Raw genomic sequence first — 17,056 nt, forward strand, 5'->3', positions numbered from 1 at the left:
GTTTGCTATGTCAACCTATTTCGAACTTGTTGTACATTTCCAGTCATTGAGCTATTTATGCATTAGAAGATGAAATCAACTACAGTGTTTTCATGATTACTTTTATTACTTTTAAAACTTTTTACAAGTGTTTTGACACGTTTATGTAATTTATTGATTAATGCTCTATGTATAGCAAAAGCAATGTAACTTGCAATGGAATACTGTACATTCCTCTCATCTTTTTATTATTATTTTTTTTACGACATAACTATGCAATATGATACGTTTTAACATTGTTAATTTCAGGGCAGTACTAGTTCTATCGAAAAAGATGTAAAAAACCTCAAATCGGTCATTTCTTGCATTACATTCACCAGGCACACCTTGGTGGCACCTTGACTTTCCCCGGGAAGCCCCTTTTCAATTACGTAACACAATTAGTTGTGTGCTGGAGGTGCTAATTTTATCCTCTTGAAAAGACTTGAGTCTCATTAATGCTGGAGCACTTTGTATCAGACGGACGTGATCGGCTTGGCTGTTCTCTCTTTACCGTAAATGTTCCTTCAGTCATGTTGCACAGAAAATTCTTCAGTAGTTCATGGTTTGATATTTAATTAATCCTCAATTAGCCAGCGTGGTGTTTACACCGTCCTTATTATGTCTTCCTTTTCTACTTCTCTATTTATACTCAAAGCAAACACACATTTTTTAAAGGTGAAATCACTGAAATGTTTGTCTTATATTGTACCTTTTCAGACAAAACTAAATACTGTCCGTATTGCACTTGTTGTCAGAACTAATAATCCAGGTGTTAAAGTCAAGAAGGCCAAGAATCTCAGTGACATGAGCTTTGTTACATAACCATGAACGTCTGTACTCTACAGTAGATTTAAAGGCCGCACGGGGGAGAGCTGATCTTTAAGTCCAAGAGGCTTTACGACAAACCATCACAAACCAACATGTTGCATCAGTGGTGTGATGAAGCAGCATGATGAAAAAAGATGGGGTCAGCAGTAATCTGTGAGATTTGGAAGGAACAAAATGACCATAAACAGGCACATTAACATTTTCAAGTGGGTAGAATTAAGATGTTCTTTTTTTAAAATTATTTGACATTTTACTGATATAGTTTCACTAAATAAAGGTTTTGTTCCCACCACCATGTTGATGTTTTTAGTTACCTGGATCATGGAAAACATATGGATCAATTTCGACAAAGCTTTGGGGAGAGAACGGGTGAAGAAGGGGGCCCATTGAATACATGGTTGTGTTAGAATACGGTAATAGTAACATTTTGTTAGAGATAATAACTTTAACTTGCAAACAGCCATAAACATTGGAAATACTACATATTGTATTCACAATCAATGTAATATAATGGGCTGTTCGTTTTACACAAAGTTTAAAAAAAGGTAATATATGTTTTGTTTTTTTAAAGCTTCCAAGTAGAAACATAATGTTGCTTGAATATTTTTAGTTTTATGTGAATCACTTACTAATTTTCGTAATTATAGAACCACCGTTTCTGAGAATTGCTGTCCAGCACGGAGTCAACTTCTGACACCATAGAACTTTTATTTGGGCCCAGGATGATTGGCTTTCATTTAACATCTCTTCAACATTTTTGATGTGAAGCCAAGCCTTCAGCAAGTAGCCATCCCAAAGTACAAAACAACATTTGCTGAAGTGGTTACATTTTGCCATCTTGCCTTAAGAGAAATGGCGCAACATTTTCTGCACTGATGAAAGCCTGATTGTTCTTCTAGAGACAGTTGTTAGTCAAACAAATTCAAACACCCCAACACTCAATTCAAACCAGAATACACAGTACGATATAAATACTGTGACGTATGGTACACGTGCCCCATGATATGAGAATGTCTCTCAAACCGTGGTAGTAGGCTGATTTATCACATAGCACGGATCATGATTCAGTTAGATTTCACCACAACAGATGAACAAGTCATGTTGCCTTGTACCAAAGACACAATTCTATCCAAATGGATATTTCAATAGAACAAAGAACTCAAACACATCAGCAGCATCTAGGTTCCAGACATACAGGATTCACATTATGAAGGGAACTGCCCAATCCCCAGACCTTAATTCAATAGAGAATTTAAGGCAGTGATGTAAAACTGCTGTTTCTGAAGCTAAACTGGAAATGCAGAGAAATTGTGGAATGGTTTGAAATTATTCTCGGCTGGAATAGCAGTTTGCAAGTTTCCTTTTAGATACAGAATCTATTAATGTGTGTTTATGTTTAGGTGTGACATATTTTTAAAGGGTATGCAGGAGGTGTTTGGTGAAACGTGCATTGATATGGTTTCAATTGCTGTTAAGTGTGTTTGGGGTTTGACTTTTTATTTTAGTACAATACCAAAATTGGAATTAAAGGATCTGCAGAAAATACCTTGTTCTTTTTGCATGACTACTTGGGAAACGAATAGCAACTTTCTTCTAAACCTTAAACATCAGCACATGATCAGACTTAAAATGCATTCAGTTACCGGTGCAAGTACCACTTTATTTGTTGCAACCCAGAGCCTCTGTAATGATAAGCAATCTAACGGTATTTCTTGGCCCTCGTGGTGCTGCCTCTGTGCCTGACAACAGCCATGCAATGAATTTCCAAGTAGGAGGTTGAATATGTGTGACATTTCTCTTACACCAGTGCCAACATTAATGACTGAAAACAATTTTGCATCAACCCGGCGTGGAACATTTTGAATGCCAAACATAAATAATAGCCTTGACAGTTTTAACACTGTTGAACAAGGCCCCCAAAATAGCTTCATTTTTAAAAATTGAATTTTCACTTATAGAAAATATGTTGATTTAATTCACCAAATTTGAAAGTAAATATCAAAATCTCCTTTCACCATGTTATAAGAAAAGCTTTTCCTTGTTTTCTTCCGTCACAGTGCCAACAAGATGCAGAAGCAAGTGGAGGTCAGGATAGATGAGGGCCACTTGGAGCCCACAGTGGACACAACTGAGAGCGCATGTAGCACTGTATGCGATAAAGTCATGAAGAACATGGTTCTAACCCTGACAATTCTTGGTGAGTTTCAGATCATATTAATATTGATTGTCTGCTAGCTGACAAGCACACCAAAGAACATGATTCATAACACTAGCACTGTAATGGTCGTGAGGCAACGGAGAGCCTATTCTGACATGTAATTGTCATTGTCTTTGTCAATTTGTTTTTGATATCATTATTCAGGTGTGTTTCTGGGTTCCATTGCTGGAATGCTGCTGCGGCACATATCGCCTCTCCCTCCTGATGTTATTATGATCATAAGCTTCCCGGGGGAGATCCTAATGAGGATGTTGAAGATGCTTATTTTGCCTCTCGTTGTTTCAAGTCTAGTCACAGGTGGGTAAAAGAAAGTGGCGGCTGCAAATGTGCTGCCTAATTTGCGTGCTCTGTGTTCATGACTGCGGTCTGCAGCCCTAACAGAGAACAGCAGGATAAAGAGCTTGAGTTTATTAAAAAGTATTTTAAAAGCTTGAATACAGCATATATATATATATATATATATATATATATATATATATATATATATATATATATATATATATATATATATATATATATATATATATATATATATATATATATATATAAAAGCATATAATAGCACTTTGTTATTAAAATTTTTTTTTTTTTAAATTGCACAAACGTGCTTGTGCTTTATAGCCTGTAGGAAAAAAAACAGAACATATTCTGGAAAAAAATGTATTTGGATTGATTTCCCCTTTAAGAAATAAAATAGTTTCACTTTTGCCTATAGGGATATTGACATCAAATGTTTTAATTTAAAAGAATGTGTGCCAAACTCAAGTGTGGCCATACATGCACTTGGCACCAGGACACTCAAGGTCCCAGTTTGATGATCGACTTTGCAGTGTCATCAGACTTGCAACCACGTGTCTTGAAAACTAGGTTGAAGTGAGGGTCGTAGCTGTCAAGCCGTCCCGCGCTGGTGGTGTGTGGTCTTCCGGCGACTCAGGAGGGGAAAGCAGTGCACCATCAACACTGTGTATAATGAGGTGCTACTGACCTTGACTAGAGATGTTGTGAGTTGGTGGAGAGAATACTTAAAAACGAAATGACTGGGTGGAGGGAAGTCTGGGCTTTTTTGCGGAAGTTGGTGAGCCCATGACCCGACCCTAGCTAAGTGGGGAAAAAAATGAACGGATGAATAATCTTTGGAAAGTTCCATTATAATTAGTAGGGCTGGAATGATACACTTCTCTCCCAATCCGATACGTTTCCCGATACTTGGGTTGCGATCCGATACGTATTGCGATACTTAAATATTCAAAAAATATATATTTAAAAAAAACTGAGGCATGTGTTTCCAAAGTTTTCACTTAAGTGCCATTTGACATTTATTCAAGCTTCACAATTGAAAAGTGCATAAACTGTTCCAGTAAAGGTTCCTGATACACAGGAGTGCAATAAATAAAATTCCAGTCACTAAACTCAACTTTAGGAAACTCAAATGTGCCAAAAGTATGTTATCGAACGTGCAAAAACATAACATAACATAATGTATCAATACTTCATCAACGTATCGATACTTGGTATCCGCATGAAAAGTATGACGATACATCGCAATACGATATTTTTTCCCAGAACTAATAACTAGTAATCATCACATTAAAATCAGACACACGTAACTGAAAAGTGACTATACTTCATACTTATTTTGATATTCTTGTGAATGCTGTGCTCTCACAGGACTGGCTGGCTTGGATGCGAAATCTAGCGGGCGTTTAGGCACCAGAGCCATGGTGTACTACATGACCACAACAGTGATTGCAGCAGTCTTGGGGGTGATCTTAGTGCTGCTCATCCATCCCGGGAACCCCAAGCTAAGAGCTAATCTTGGACAGGGGAAGAAGAATGATGACGTTTCCAGTGTGGATGCTCTCTTTGATCTCATCCGAAATCTGTTCCCAGAAAACTTGGTGCAAGCCTGCTTCCAACAGGTACATTTCCTGCACTCAATGTTTTATTTGCTGTCCGGTGCCCTGAAGTTAGGATATACAATGCATAACTCATATCTTCATATTCCAACTGCTGTCCGTATTTCTTGTGCAGATCCAAACAGTGACCACAAAAGTGCAGGTGCCCACTAACAGAACCAAAGCACCCCCTCAGTTCACCATCAAGAGGTCACTTCAGTTCAAGAGTGGGATGAATGTCCTTGGTAGGCTATTGATCCTGGTCCCGACAAAAAAGTACTAAGGATACTCTGATTACATTCTGGATGGCTAACTTGGCTTTTAATTTGCACTTATCTTTTATCTTAAAGGTTTGATTGGATTCTTTGTTGCTTTTGGAGTCATCATGGGGAAAATGGGGGAGAAGGCTAAGCTTATGCTTGAGTTTTTTAACGTCTTGAATGAGATCATCATGAGGATTGTTAGTGCAATTATGTGGTAAGTGTACCACTCAAAAAAGCCAGAAACAGGAACTCTTAACACTCTCTACAGCATACGGTCGCTGCTCCTCCATTAATAAATGCGGTGTTTCTTCTTCTTGGGTTTCAGGTACTCGCCATTTGGAATTGCTTGCCTGATCTGTGGGAAAATCATCTCCATTGCTGACTTAGAGGTCGTTGCCCGACAGCTGGGAATGTACATGATCACTGTGATAGTTGGCCTCATCATCCATGGAGGCATCTTCCTTCCTCTAATATATTTTGTCATAGTTAAAAAAAACCCTTTCAAGTTCTTCATGGGAATGTTCCAGGCTTGGGTCACAGCACTTGGAACAGCATCCAGGTATTATAATAATTGTGTTTTTCAAAAACGTGTCCTGACCGAGGGTAGCACAGGGGTAGCCTGTTACTCGGGATTTTTTAATACAATTATTGTTTTCCTATTTACCTTGTTTCCGAGGCTACACAGCAAATAACAACAGGAACTTTTATTGAAAGCGGTAACTGAAATATTCATGCCAGCGGCAACTTCCAACTTTGTTTCCATGCGGGATATTTTTCATTTACTCTGTTTTATTGATGACATGAGATGCCCTCATTCCCCTCCTGAGGTGAGCTCACTCCTTTCAAGTTCCTGCCAGCTCGCTGCTCCACCATCTACAAGAAGTACTAATTGTCAGACAAAACAAACATTGCAGCTGTTGAGTCACAGCTGATATTTTTTCCTCGTCAAGCGCCCTTTCTTGAAAGATTTTACTCCGTTAAAGTCATAGCCTACATCAGCTTTTATATAACAAAATGGCAATTAATAAATCAGAATACTTCAGAATAATATTTGTTTGTGAGAATAGCAGAACATGGCAAATGTGTTTGAAAACATCACAACAATTACGACCCAATTGCATTAGTTGCACAATCCAAAATATGAAATAGAGTTCTTTAGATGGTGAGCCATATGGAGTTTGCAAGACTGACACGTAAACACAAATGTATTTTTCTTCTTCTTCTTTGCCAAAAACTTTCTCTAGTGCCGGAACCTTGCCTGTCACGTTCCGATGCCTAGAGGAGAATCTGAAAATTGACAAGAGGGTAACACGTTTCGTCCTCCCTGTCGGGGCCACCATCAACATGGATGGAACAGCACTCTATGAGGCCGTGGCTGCCATCTTCATCGCTCAGATGAATGGAATTGTTCTCGACTGGGGCCAAATTGTCACTGTCAGGTGAGGACACTACACTACATGTGAAGTCAGTCACAGTTAGTACTCGTAATTAATTGTTTAAAAAACACAAACAATATCAAATACAAAATGGGTGACTTTGCCCATCGCTTGTCCTCTGAGGCTTAAATGTTTGTCGTCTGCAGTATGACAGCAACCCTGGCGAGTGTCGGAGCAGCCAGTATCCCCAGTGCTGGACTGGTAACCATGCTGCTAATCCTAACAGCAGTGGGGCTGCCCACTCAGGACATCAGCCTCCTTGTGGCTGTCGACTGGCTCCTGTGAGTAGAACGCTTTAAATCACCTTGCATACAGGTGTCATCATCATTTTTGTTTATCGGGTCTAGTGAAGAACACTTCTTTCTAACCTCACCTGCTGCGTATTTCATAATCAGTCTGTTTACTCTGCTAGTTTATTTACTTAGGCTGCACTGAATGCAAAAGTTTCAAACTACGCCTAACAGAAGTTTTCAATTCCCAAAAGACATCATTAAAATCTATGTCATCATCCTCAAAAAATGTGTAACCGCAAACGTTTCATACATACTTCGCGATTACAGCTTTAATTTATCAAATTGACTCATGATATATTTTTGGGGAGAGGTTCATTGCTATTTTAATGGAATAAACATTTTTGGAATTAATCTTATCCTTTTGTCATGTCAAGGTATTTTGAACAATATACATATTGTATGTCATTTTTACTGTTTCCAGACAGTTACCTTTATCTATAAAAAGGTACACTAACGTCGGGTGATTTTCATTTTATTTTAATGTGATATTTTGTATTGGGCAAATTAAAGAGATTAAAATTAAATTAAAGACCACTTCCAATTTAGCATACAGTGTTGTACTTTTACATAAATTGACGAAAACTGTATTTTAACCGGCATATTATATCGGGTTAGTGACGGTGTTAGTGATGGTGTTACTAATTTTAACGTTAGTGCTCTAGAGATATACAGCAGTTGTCAACACAAGTCATTTAAATGCCTTAGCCGTTGAAATAATTCAGATTGTAATTCAAAAGTGGTTCAGTCTTTGATGCCTCATTCATATTTATGGAGGGATACTGTTTCAATTCTCCTTTTACCACATCATAGTTGAATTATTGAACAGGTTGACATAGGTCTGCCCTAAGGTCTCACTTCTGGTGCATTTGCAGCTAAGCGTCTGTTTTCCAGATGAATTCCCTTATTTCCAAGGCTTATAATGTGCACAGCAATTTTACATGTAATGCTTATTTCAAGGGATGCACATCCAATATCAATGTGTTTACGTTTACGGAAAGCATAACCTGCGTGTGCAGTTGGACAAATCAAAATAGCAAACCAAGTGTTAACCCCAGGCAATGGTGTCTGGGAAGTGAAAACTTAAAAATAAAAAAAAAGTAAAAATAAAAATAAGAAATCATTATTAAGTCATGATCTGTTTCTGTTTCTGCTGCTTTGATTCACAAGCTTGTCCTTTTGGTCCCTGCAAAGCTTGTGTAAAAGTTGCTCCAATCTGTCTGTCGATCTCATGGTCCATACTGCCATCACTCATGAACCAGAACTACAATACAGACACGACCATTGTCTCTGATTTAGAGTGCTTAATCTCATCCCGGCAGCTTCACATTCAACTGTCATCTGCCCCTGTAAACTTTAAAGGTCACAGCTCAATAAAGCCATCAGAACCATATAATCTGAAAATAGTACCGGTACTGGGGAGATCCTCAGGCCACCAAATTGGACTCGCTGCACATCTTGGTTGCACCGGGAAATGCTGCACATAAACCCCTCCACAATGAACAGAAGTGATGACAAAAGGGAGCTTTGGTGCATTCCTACATCCAATGTTAAACCATTTACTGGGACAGATTGGCATGGAGTCGTGAGCCTGTACTCCTGGCACATTCTTTACAGATCACCAAGATGGATAAGGTGCAAACCTCAATGCAGCCTCCAGAATCCCAGTAAGGGTATAGAGCTGGTGCAGTGTCAGACAACAAGAACCAAAACCAATAGTTATGGGTTTTCGTGAAGCTCATAGTTTCACAATTACCTATTGGAAATCGGATGAAATATAAATGTAAAAAAGATGAAAATGTCACAAGGTAAAGAGCACTTTTAATAGTGAGTTCAGTTCTGCCAGAATGCAACACAAATATAAATGTTAAAAAAAGATACAATATATTTCAAACCCAAACTACAAGCGTTTTCCTTCAAAGTAATGCCCCTGTAGCGGAACACACCTTCCCAGCCGTATCTGCCACATCTTCATGCATTCTACTAAAATAAGGACACCATGTACTCTATGTTTTGGGAAAGAAAAAAAATCACAAGCATGTGTTGCCCGTGTGATTTGTTTTTCCTTTGCTGTCTGCCTAACCGGGCTGTCTTCACTCTTGTTGACGTGCAGGGATCGCTTCCGTACGTCAGTCAATGTGGTTGGCGACTCATATGGAGCCGGTATTGTATACCATCTCTCCAAAGATGAGCTTGACTCCTTCGATGCACAACAGTCCCGGCTGGAGGATTTTGAGATGACTAAAACAAAGTCCTTCTTTGAAAATAACACCAACCAGAATGTATACGCTCACCACAATTCAATCCTGATAGACGACTGCAAGGTACATTTCACGTTAACGGATATAGAGACTTGTATGTAGAGGATTCTCCCCTGCCTGTGTTTGTTTTTGTCTTGTGTATGTGACTTCCTTTATTGATGTATGTGTAAAATATCTTGTGCAGTAAAGAAATTGTGGGTGAAGCTAAAAAAAAAAGTTTCTGGATTGACACTGTCACCATTTCATCATGGGAAAAAGCAGTTTTTGTGGTACCTGGTTAACCAAAGGCTAAAGTTTTTTCATCATGAAATTACTTCTTTTATGGGTTAGAAAATACAATTGAAAGAATTGTTTAGCATATCCTGATAAATGGATGTTTGTTGCATTCCTTATGCATCATGTTGTAAACAAGTATCATTGATTTATTTGTGGTTGTCTGATATCAATGACAATTGAAATCGTTTTATTATATTATAACTGGACATGTATTTATGTATTCAAGGCAGCCCCAACCAAACTCTTTCAATTCTCTTCATATTTTAAGGTATAAATGTTTGCCTGTGGTATGACATAAAGACTGCTGTTTCACTATGATTAATACAAAGACAATGCATGGAATAATCAAATCAACCCTTCAGTAACAATTGTGATCCACTTTTATTAGCAGCAGCAAAATAACTGCTGTTAGTTGACCTTGTGCTGATAATGCATTGTACTGTATATGACGCTGAATTTGCATTCTCATCATTCGGCGTATTAGAATTCGGTTGGGCAGAGAATCCATTAAATACATGGCCAACTCTCAAAATGTATTAAGTCTGTTTTGATGCATTTCTGTTCCCATAAAACGCCTACTCTTATGAGTGTTCAAAGACATGCTGTACATTCCGTATTATTATCCATCCTGAGGACAATGGCCTGAATGAATGTCAAGAACTTTTGGCTTCTCTGCTCTAACCACGAATGGTTTGTTATAATGGTGCCTTGGGCCATTAGTTAGAAACTGTTGATAATTGCTTTCAGGTCACCATGGGCAAAAATGGCAAGACTGCAGGTTTCTGTCTTGTTGAAGAGGAACCTTGGAAATGCGAGTAAAGCAGACCCAGAAGCTGCTGCGCCTTACCCTGAGTTCCGCAAACTTTTACCTTGTGATAACAAAACTATTACAATAAAGTTTCAAACAACGTTAACCGTAGAGACTGTACAGGAGAATCATCCGAAAGTTGCCCTTTTGAATTCTTTTATTTTTTTTTCTCCCAGTTATCCTTCTAGGTAGGTTAACATCACCTCAAATACACAATCTATCTGATTGTGTATTTGCAAAAAAACAAATACAACTTCCAACAACATTTGGTTGAAAAGACTCAGAGCCTTACTTGGTGCTGCTGCAAACTTCATGTTTAGTCAATGACAGACTTCTTCAACTTTTTGTAACATCTCATTTCATTTTTGTATTGAACATCTTTGAGTTGCATAGAGAGCTGATAATATAAATATTGTGAGAGCAGAGCATTGGGTTGATGCAAATCTTAGGGTCAATGCTTTTGAATTTTTTAACCGGTGAATGTTTCTTATTGTCAGTAATGGGTGGTTGCTACAATGAAGGCGTTTCAATTTTGATTTTTTTTTTTTTTTCTTGACTGTCCCTTAAAATGCAAACAAGGTCATTGAGTACAGAAGGTAAAAAGAAGAAGCGTCACTCTGTGTGACATTACGTTACAAAGACAGGCTGGTGCAATACCTCTTACTTTTTGACTAATGGGATTACACCCTGAAGTCGCACACACAGTCAAGCCTAAGTCAAAAGCTTATGTCTTAGACCATTAAGTGGCAACAGCCAGTGCTTGATGTGTTGTTGTAAACCAAGCACATGAGCGTGCCCTCCAAATAATTTTGCTCATGTTTTTGTTCATATTATTGTAACGTTTGAAACATTGGATTTTTGGAAGTAGTTACAGGATATGCCTGAAATGTATAAGTTCATACAGTATGTGCTGTTTCTGAGTGCAAAAAGGGAAAGATAAACATGGCAAATAAAATGGGAGTCAGTAAAGATGAAAAAAAAGGTAGAAAAGGCTCTCACACGATTCAAGTTGTTTTGAGGTTTTTTGTTGTTGTTGTTAAATATTTTACTTGCCTTGAAGAAATCAACTGCATAGTGCAGTAAGCATGTTTTTGAAATTCCAAGATACAAGTTAATCTGGGACTCCCATTACGTCAGGAAATGATTTGTATCAATCTCAATGGCGGAATGAGGATGGCTGGGCCCTCTTCATCTGCGCAACTTTGATTTTAGAACATTTTGTTTTTCATCCCGTGACTACATATCTTATTTGCTTTGGTCATGTGTGATTATTATGTGCACAAGTGATCTGGATTGATTGTATCATATCTCAGATTTCAGTTATTTATTTTTGGTCTAAAGAAAGCAACAGCTAATGTAAAAATATCATTGCTTAAAGTGCCTCCTTGCACTTTGTGTATACTCTATATGTGGGGTGCTCAATCCCGGTCCTCAAGAGCCCCTATCCAGCCTGTTTTCCATCTCTCCATGCCTGCAACACACCTGATTTAAATGATCCGCTCATCACCAAGCTTTGCACAAGCCTGATAACGATTGTGATCATTTGTATCAGGTGTGTTCAGGTAGGGAGAGATGGAAAACAGGCTGGATCGGGGGCTCTTGAGGACCGCGATTGAGCACCCATGCTCTATATACTCTCTTTAGATAAATGTGTAAAACTTGTATAGAGCTTACTTGTCATTGGTTTGAATTATTTTTTGCTATGGTTTCTATAATCAGTTAAAAATGTTAGAAGCATGTTTAATATACTCAACTATGGGCTTGTAGTTGTTGTTTTTTATAGTTTGTTGAGCTTTTATTATTATTAAAGTAATTTCACTTCATATTTCAAAGTAACTTCTGCACCTCAAATTATGATCAAGGAGGCAGACCCTATTTATTAAATATATTTTGTTATAATTTGATTGTATATTTGATTGTTTCAAGGTCATGAGCAAAGTGAAGCAGCTTTGTAAGTTGGGAAAAGTTGGTGGCAGCTAAGTGACTGCATGTAGTGAGGCCTAAATAATAATACGTTTTGGGTTGTTTTCATGGTTGCAATGGATACATTATTACTGTGAGTATGCAATTTGTTGTCATTTCTGTAAATGTGGTGGGTACCAGAAAAACTCAACTGCATGTACAACAGCTTTTTGCCACCTTTTAGTTGGGGTACCAACTGCACTGTACATAAAAAGGTTAAGTGAGACACTACATTATGTTGGTGGTGGATAGACAAGAGGAATGGGAAGAACAAAATACCCTTTGTGTATGTATGTATGTATGTTTATTAAATATCTGACTAATACACTGCTCAGTGAAAACATTGGACGGAGCAGGATTTACTGTTCTGAACCCAAATGTGACATGCTGAACTGAAATGTATTGATTTCCGAAAAATATGGCTTTTATCATTATTATTATTGTTGTACCTTTTAGGAAAATGGGTAAAATCTGTTTTAATTCTGATGTATGTCCTGATCTGAATATCAGACATATATGAATGGATTATGTGTGTATCAGCTCTGAATTTAAAACATCACTTTGATGTTTTCTTGTATCTATTCTTGATCAGACCAGTAAGTGTTCTTGGTCAACTGATTGAAGATAGTAATTTCTTTATTTTCTTATTTTTAATGAAAATGTGAAATCTTTAGTAAATTCAACGTATACTTTCTATTTCTTTTATCTCGATTCTTTTTTTCCCTATCCATACATTGTAATGTATCCTGACCTAGACTCTCCAAATCCAAATGCATAATGAAAAACTGCAGGGCAGAAGTCTTTGTCAGGCAAAAAATATATATATGTATCAAAAGTATGTGCAATGTTTTAATATGTGTATGAAAATATGAAATGATACAAATAAATTATTGATGAGGTGCTGGTGGGCTTTTTTATCAAAACATGATCCATATGATACAGAGCAGCATCATGCAAAAAGATGTAAAAAAGTAGATTCAGTGCTTTCATAATTGATGATTTGGGGAGATCAACAGAACAGCATCTTATAAATTACATATACATACAATAATTACAAAAATATACAAAAGAAATGTCATAAAAAAAGCTCTTAATAATTACAAATTACACTGTAATCAAATATTGGCTTTTTGTTTATCCTATACAAAGACAAATAATTAACAGTCCTTTGAATATCACTCAGAAATATGTGTTGCTATTGAAGAAACATTTTTAACAGCTTAATTCACCAGATTTTAGTGGTTAAAAAGAGTTAACGGCACAAAAAAATTAGAAATGGGTATTGACGTAGTTAGAAAGTATTTATAATGTCACCAGGGAGGGAGCCAAATATGTCTTGGAATATAAAATTGCAAGAATGCTCAGAACCTTTTTTGTCTAGCATCTGAGGGGGCACAGCTGCACATTATTGAAGTAAAATGTTTGTGTCAGTGAGAATATTTCTCTGTAAGGTCATCCAAGGGGATAACTGTGTACTCCACTGCCTTTCCGTTTTCCTTGGGTGTATCTTTTTGCAAGAACGCTTCGTTCTCTGCCTTCTGCTGCTGGGAGGAGTCAACTCGGGTTTGTGGATTTGATGCTTGCCTTGGACCGTTCCACCTAAAAAGAAGGAACCGTTCATATTATACTTGCTATGAGATTAAGATTTCACTATTTACTCTCAATGATGTTAAAAGTCTCACTTGTCTCTGGTAGCGATAGCAGCACAAAGCATCACCAGTGCTGCAACGCCAACAACAAAACCCAAGATGATGACCCAATCTGATGACAAGGGAGAGCTCAATTTAATGAAATGTATCTTTTTATAACGTCTCTTAGTACATGCAGGAATAGGATTTGTTTGACAGTCACCTGGTGTCACATGCCCTTTGTGTTGTTCTGTTGCCGGAGGATTATTAGACTCTGGAACATGGTAAAATTCACCACCTAAGAGGTAAAAAAAAAAAGAAAGTTTGATGTTTGTCAGCTAATTTTACGGTATTATGGATTAATAAATGATGTTTACCTTGGATGGATGGAATTTCAAAGATTCTGGCTTTTCCTTTATCCCTTGGCATTCCAAATTCTGATTCTGACTCCAAATGTTCATCCCCTGAGGCCTCCTGTTCTATGTCAATGAAACCTCCAGTGTAGGTCATATTGGATCGTGTAGTAGGATACTGGTCTGGGATCTCGCTATTCCCAGACCCTGAATAAAAACTCTCATGATCATCACGTTGAGAGGGCACACTGGGCTCTGTGATGTTACTTGACTGAGTTGCGTTTGATTCTGATGAAGTGTTAGACGAGTCGGAACTTGACAAGTTTATTTCACTTGTGGTTGAATAACCTTCATCCCCGGACTGGAAGATCCCGTCACCTGATGTGCTGCCCTCACTGATCTCCTTCAACAGGACTTGATTATGACTATCTTTTCTCCCAGAGGATGTTTGGTTGGACTGTTGAGTGGTAGAGTTTTCTTGAAATGGTTCGGATTTGAGTGACGGGGGGAAAAATTGTTCAACAAGGAACCCATCCGTCATAGCCTCTCGGAGCACGTCTTCCTCAGATTTAATGGGAATTTGGGTCACAGCTGGGGGAAAGAGATGGAAAAATACAAGGATCACCACAAATGTTTACCTACCAGACTTGACATGGAAAGTTTTTCCCTTAGAAGTAGTCTATGACCTTAAAGGAGATTGCATGCTCAGCCTGAAATTCTTGTATTAACTTGTGTTGTCTGCTTTGTTAAGGTGTGACAGTAATGATTAACCTGGGTGATTACTCATATGTGAGTGGGTTGAGAGGAAGTTTCATTGGAGCTTCACTCAATCGCTCTTTTGACACACCTAGTGAACGTAACTCAAGTAAAGAAGGGGATGTAAAATCACAAACTGGGATTAATGGACTTTGTCATTTTATAATGAACTGTACATCAATTTAATGGTAAACCTATAATATTAAATCTCTATCACTGTTTATTCTCATATCCCTCTTATTTGGAGCACAAAAGTGTGTATTCCCTGTTTGCTCTCTTCAATTTCAACTTTTATAGACCAAAATTGACTTCATCTTATTTTGCAAAGTTCTTGGTGTGCCATGCAGAGCTTTGAGTGAAACCTGCACTGCGACAGTGAAACCCTTGAAAAAGTAGAGTTGAACCAGTAAGAGCACTTCAGGTGGTAGGAATAGAATTGCTGACGCATTGGGGAAGAAAAAAAGACACCATGGGAATGACGAGGATCTACTCAATGAATCAAATCCGTAGGTAGCGAAAATGATATTTGAAGATGGATGTGATATCCATCTCAAATTGATAGTGTGCGCTTGTATAATAGCAACAGTATGTTACAGTATGGAAACAAAGATATTTTAAGCGATGAATTCCCCTAATAATTCCAGTTGGACTAATGTTATGCTAAAAAAAACAACAATTAAAATAACAATAAAGCACTAAATATACCACCTGCTAAAAGTTTGAAAAACAATGTTGGGGGGGAAGAAGCATATTTAAGAAAAGAACTGCACTTACAATTCACCAGAGTGGAATAGGCCATGACCAAAAGTCCAAGAAAAGTCCCCAAAAGAAGAGGAGTTGTCATCCTTGAAACAAACAGTTCAAATCAAGCTTATTTTCAGTGCTGCTGAGATTTTGGGCACCGTGTCATCCGAGTCTTTCAATCTGATGATTCACAACTTGGCCTTTTATACGCACCAGGTTTATGTTGCATGAGTACAACAATGACTGACAACACAAAACACCAGGGCTTGAACACCTGTGAACACACCCTCTTCCTCACAAATCTCCCAAGCTCATTTCCTCCTTGTAAAGCAAAGCACTCAGAAACTTTGTGGTTATGGTTTGCTGTGGTGTAGGATTGCCCTTCATCACACAAATAGGTGTTTCAAATACTGTATTTTGATTTATTCATGAGGGGCAGACATTATGAAAACAGTGATTCAAAACAAAGTATGTATTATTACATCAAGAAAGATGGACTTTTTACATACTAAAACTCTCTTCCAATCATCCCCTGTCCAAACAGAGGCAGTTCTGCACATTGAGTCTGGACCGCCCTGTGACCCGATTCCATACAAAGATAGTGCTGTAATTATTAAAATTGTGAAATAGCTCTGACCCAAAAGGTGAGACAAATGTGAATGACTCAACGTTCTAATAGTTGGATCTCTCATACTGTTCTTTGTATGAAGGGATAAACAGACGACAAAGCTCACAATGCATGTTTTTATCAACAAATCAAGGCAAAAACACTCATCAGCACTCGGACAAGATTGATGTAAAAAATTCTGTATGAATAAAAACGTATCAGTAAAATAAGACAGTTACACTACATGATTATTTAGTGTGTTGCATCCTTAAAAACGACAAGTTTTGTTGCTCTACACCACTAGCTTGAAGTTATACCACCCATCCGACGAGAGGCAGTCGCAATCAGCAAGAAATGTTTGCCAGGAGCAATATTGTATCGTTACGAGCTAAGCTTCTAGTCAAGAAATTGTGCCGTCCAATTATATGAATTATAATAGCTGCTTGCCAAACCAGGGGTTCATGTCATCTTGAGTTGAATGCATGCTTTTAAACCTTACCACAAGGCTAAACCGAGCAAGCCCACAACAGAAATCCATGATAATAAACATTGAATGTATTTTTATTGTTATTATTTTATTTATTTAGTACAAGCTTCCATTTTATTCTAAAGTCAGACCAGGGACTAAAACTACAATTTAGCTGCAGCTATCACATTTGTTGGTCGGTTAAACAAACATTAATTTAATGTAATTAAATTAAATAATTATC

At 37.7% G+C, this 17,056-nt stretch overlaps 2 protein-coding genes across 3 annotated transcripts in view; one reads left to right on the forward strand and one right to left on the reverse strand.

Annotated features, from left to right (window-relative positions):
• The window catches only part of LOC147150318 (excitatory amino acid transporter 2-like), a 25,733-nt gene extending 12,576 nt beyond the window's left edge, over positions 1 to 13,157 (forward strand). For both annotated transcript variants that reach the window (XM_086025577.1, XM_086025579.1), the window contains exons 2-11: positions 2,907 to 3,046; positions 3,212 to 3,364; positions 4,736 to 4,986; positions 5,099 to 5,207; positions 5,313 to 5,439; positions 5,551 to 5,784; positions 6,470 to 6,664; positions 6,808 to 6,942; positions 9,065 to 9,275; positions 10,236 to 13,157. In XM_086025577.1, coding sequence (XP_085881703.1) covers positions 2,917 to 3,046; positions 3,212 to 3,364; positions 4,736 to 4,986; positions 5,099 to 5,207; positions 5,313 to 5,439; positions 5,551 to 5,784; positions 6,470 to 6,664; positions 6,808 to 6,942; positions 9,065 to 9,275; positions 10,236 to 10,307 — 1,617 coding nt within the window. In that variant the 5' untranslated portion in view covers positions 2,907 to 2,916 and the 3' untranslated portion in view covers positions 10,308 to 13,157. The remainder of the gene's footprint in view (positions 1 to 2,906; positions 3,047 to 3,211; positions 3,365 to 4,735; positions 4,987 to 5,098; positions 5,208 to 5,312; positions 5,440 to 5,550; positions 5,785 to 6,469; positions 6,665 to 6,807; positions 6,943 to 9,064; positions 9,276 to 10,235) is intronic.
• On the reverse strand, positions 12,877 to 15,906 carry LOC147150319 (uncharacterized). The gene is made up of 5 exons (XM_086025580.1): positions 15,770 to 15,906; positions 14,264 to 14,830; positions 14,110 to 14,184; positions 13,941 to 14,019; positions 12,877 to 13,857 (listed from the first exon to the last, which is right to left on the reverse strand). Exons 1-5 carry the CDS (start codon positions 15,837 to 15,839, stop codon positions 13,686 to 13,688), a joined length of 963 nt encoding a protein of 320 aa, XP_085881706.1. The 5' UTR covers positions 15,840 to 15,906; the 3' UTR covers positions 12,877 to 13,685.
• Between the last annotated feature and the right edge of the window lie 1,150 nt (positions 15,907 to 17,056).

The sequence above is a fragment of the Filicampus tigris genome, chromosome 3 (assembly GCF_054856515.1).
Source record: "Filicampus tigris isolate MCC_2025a chromosome 3, RoL_Ftig_1.0, whole genome shotgun sequence".
NCBI classification, from domain to species: Eukaryota; Metazoa; Chordata; class Actinopteri; order Syngnathiformes; family Syngnathidae; genus Filicampus; species Filicampus tigris.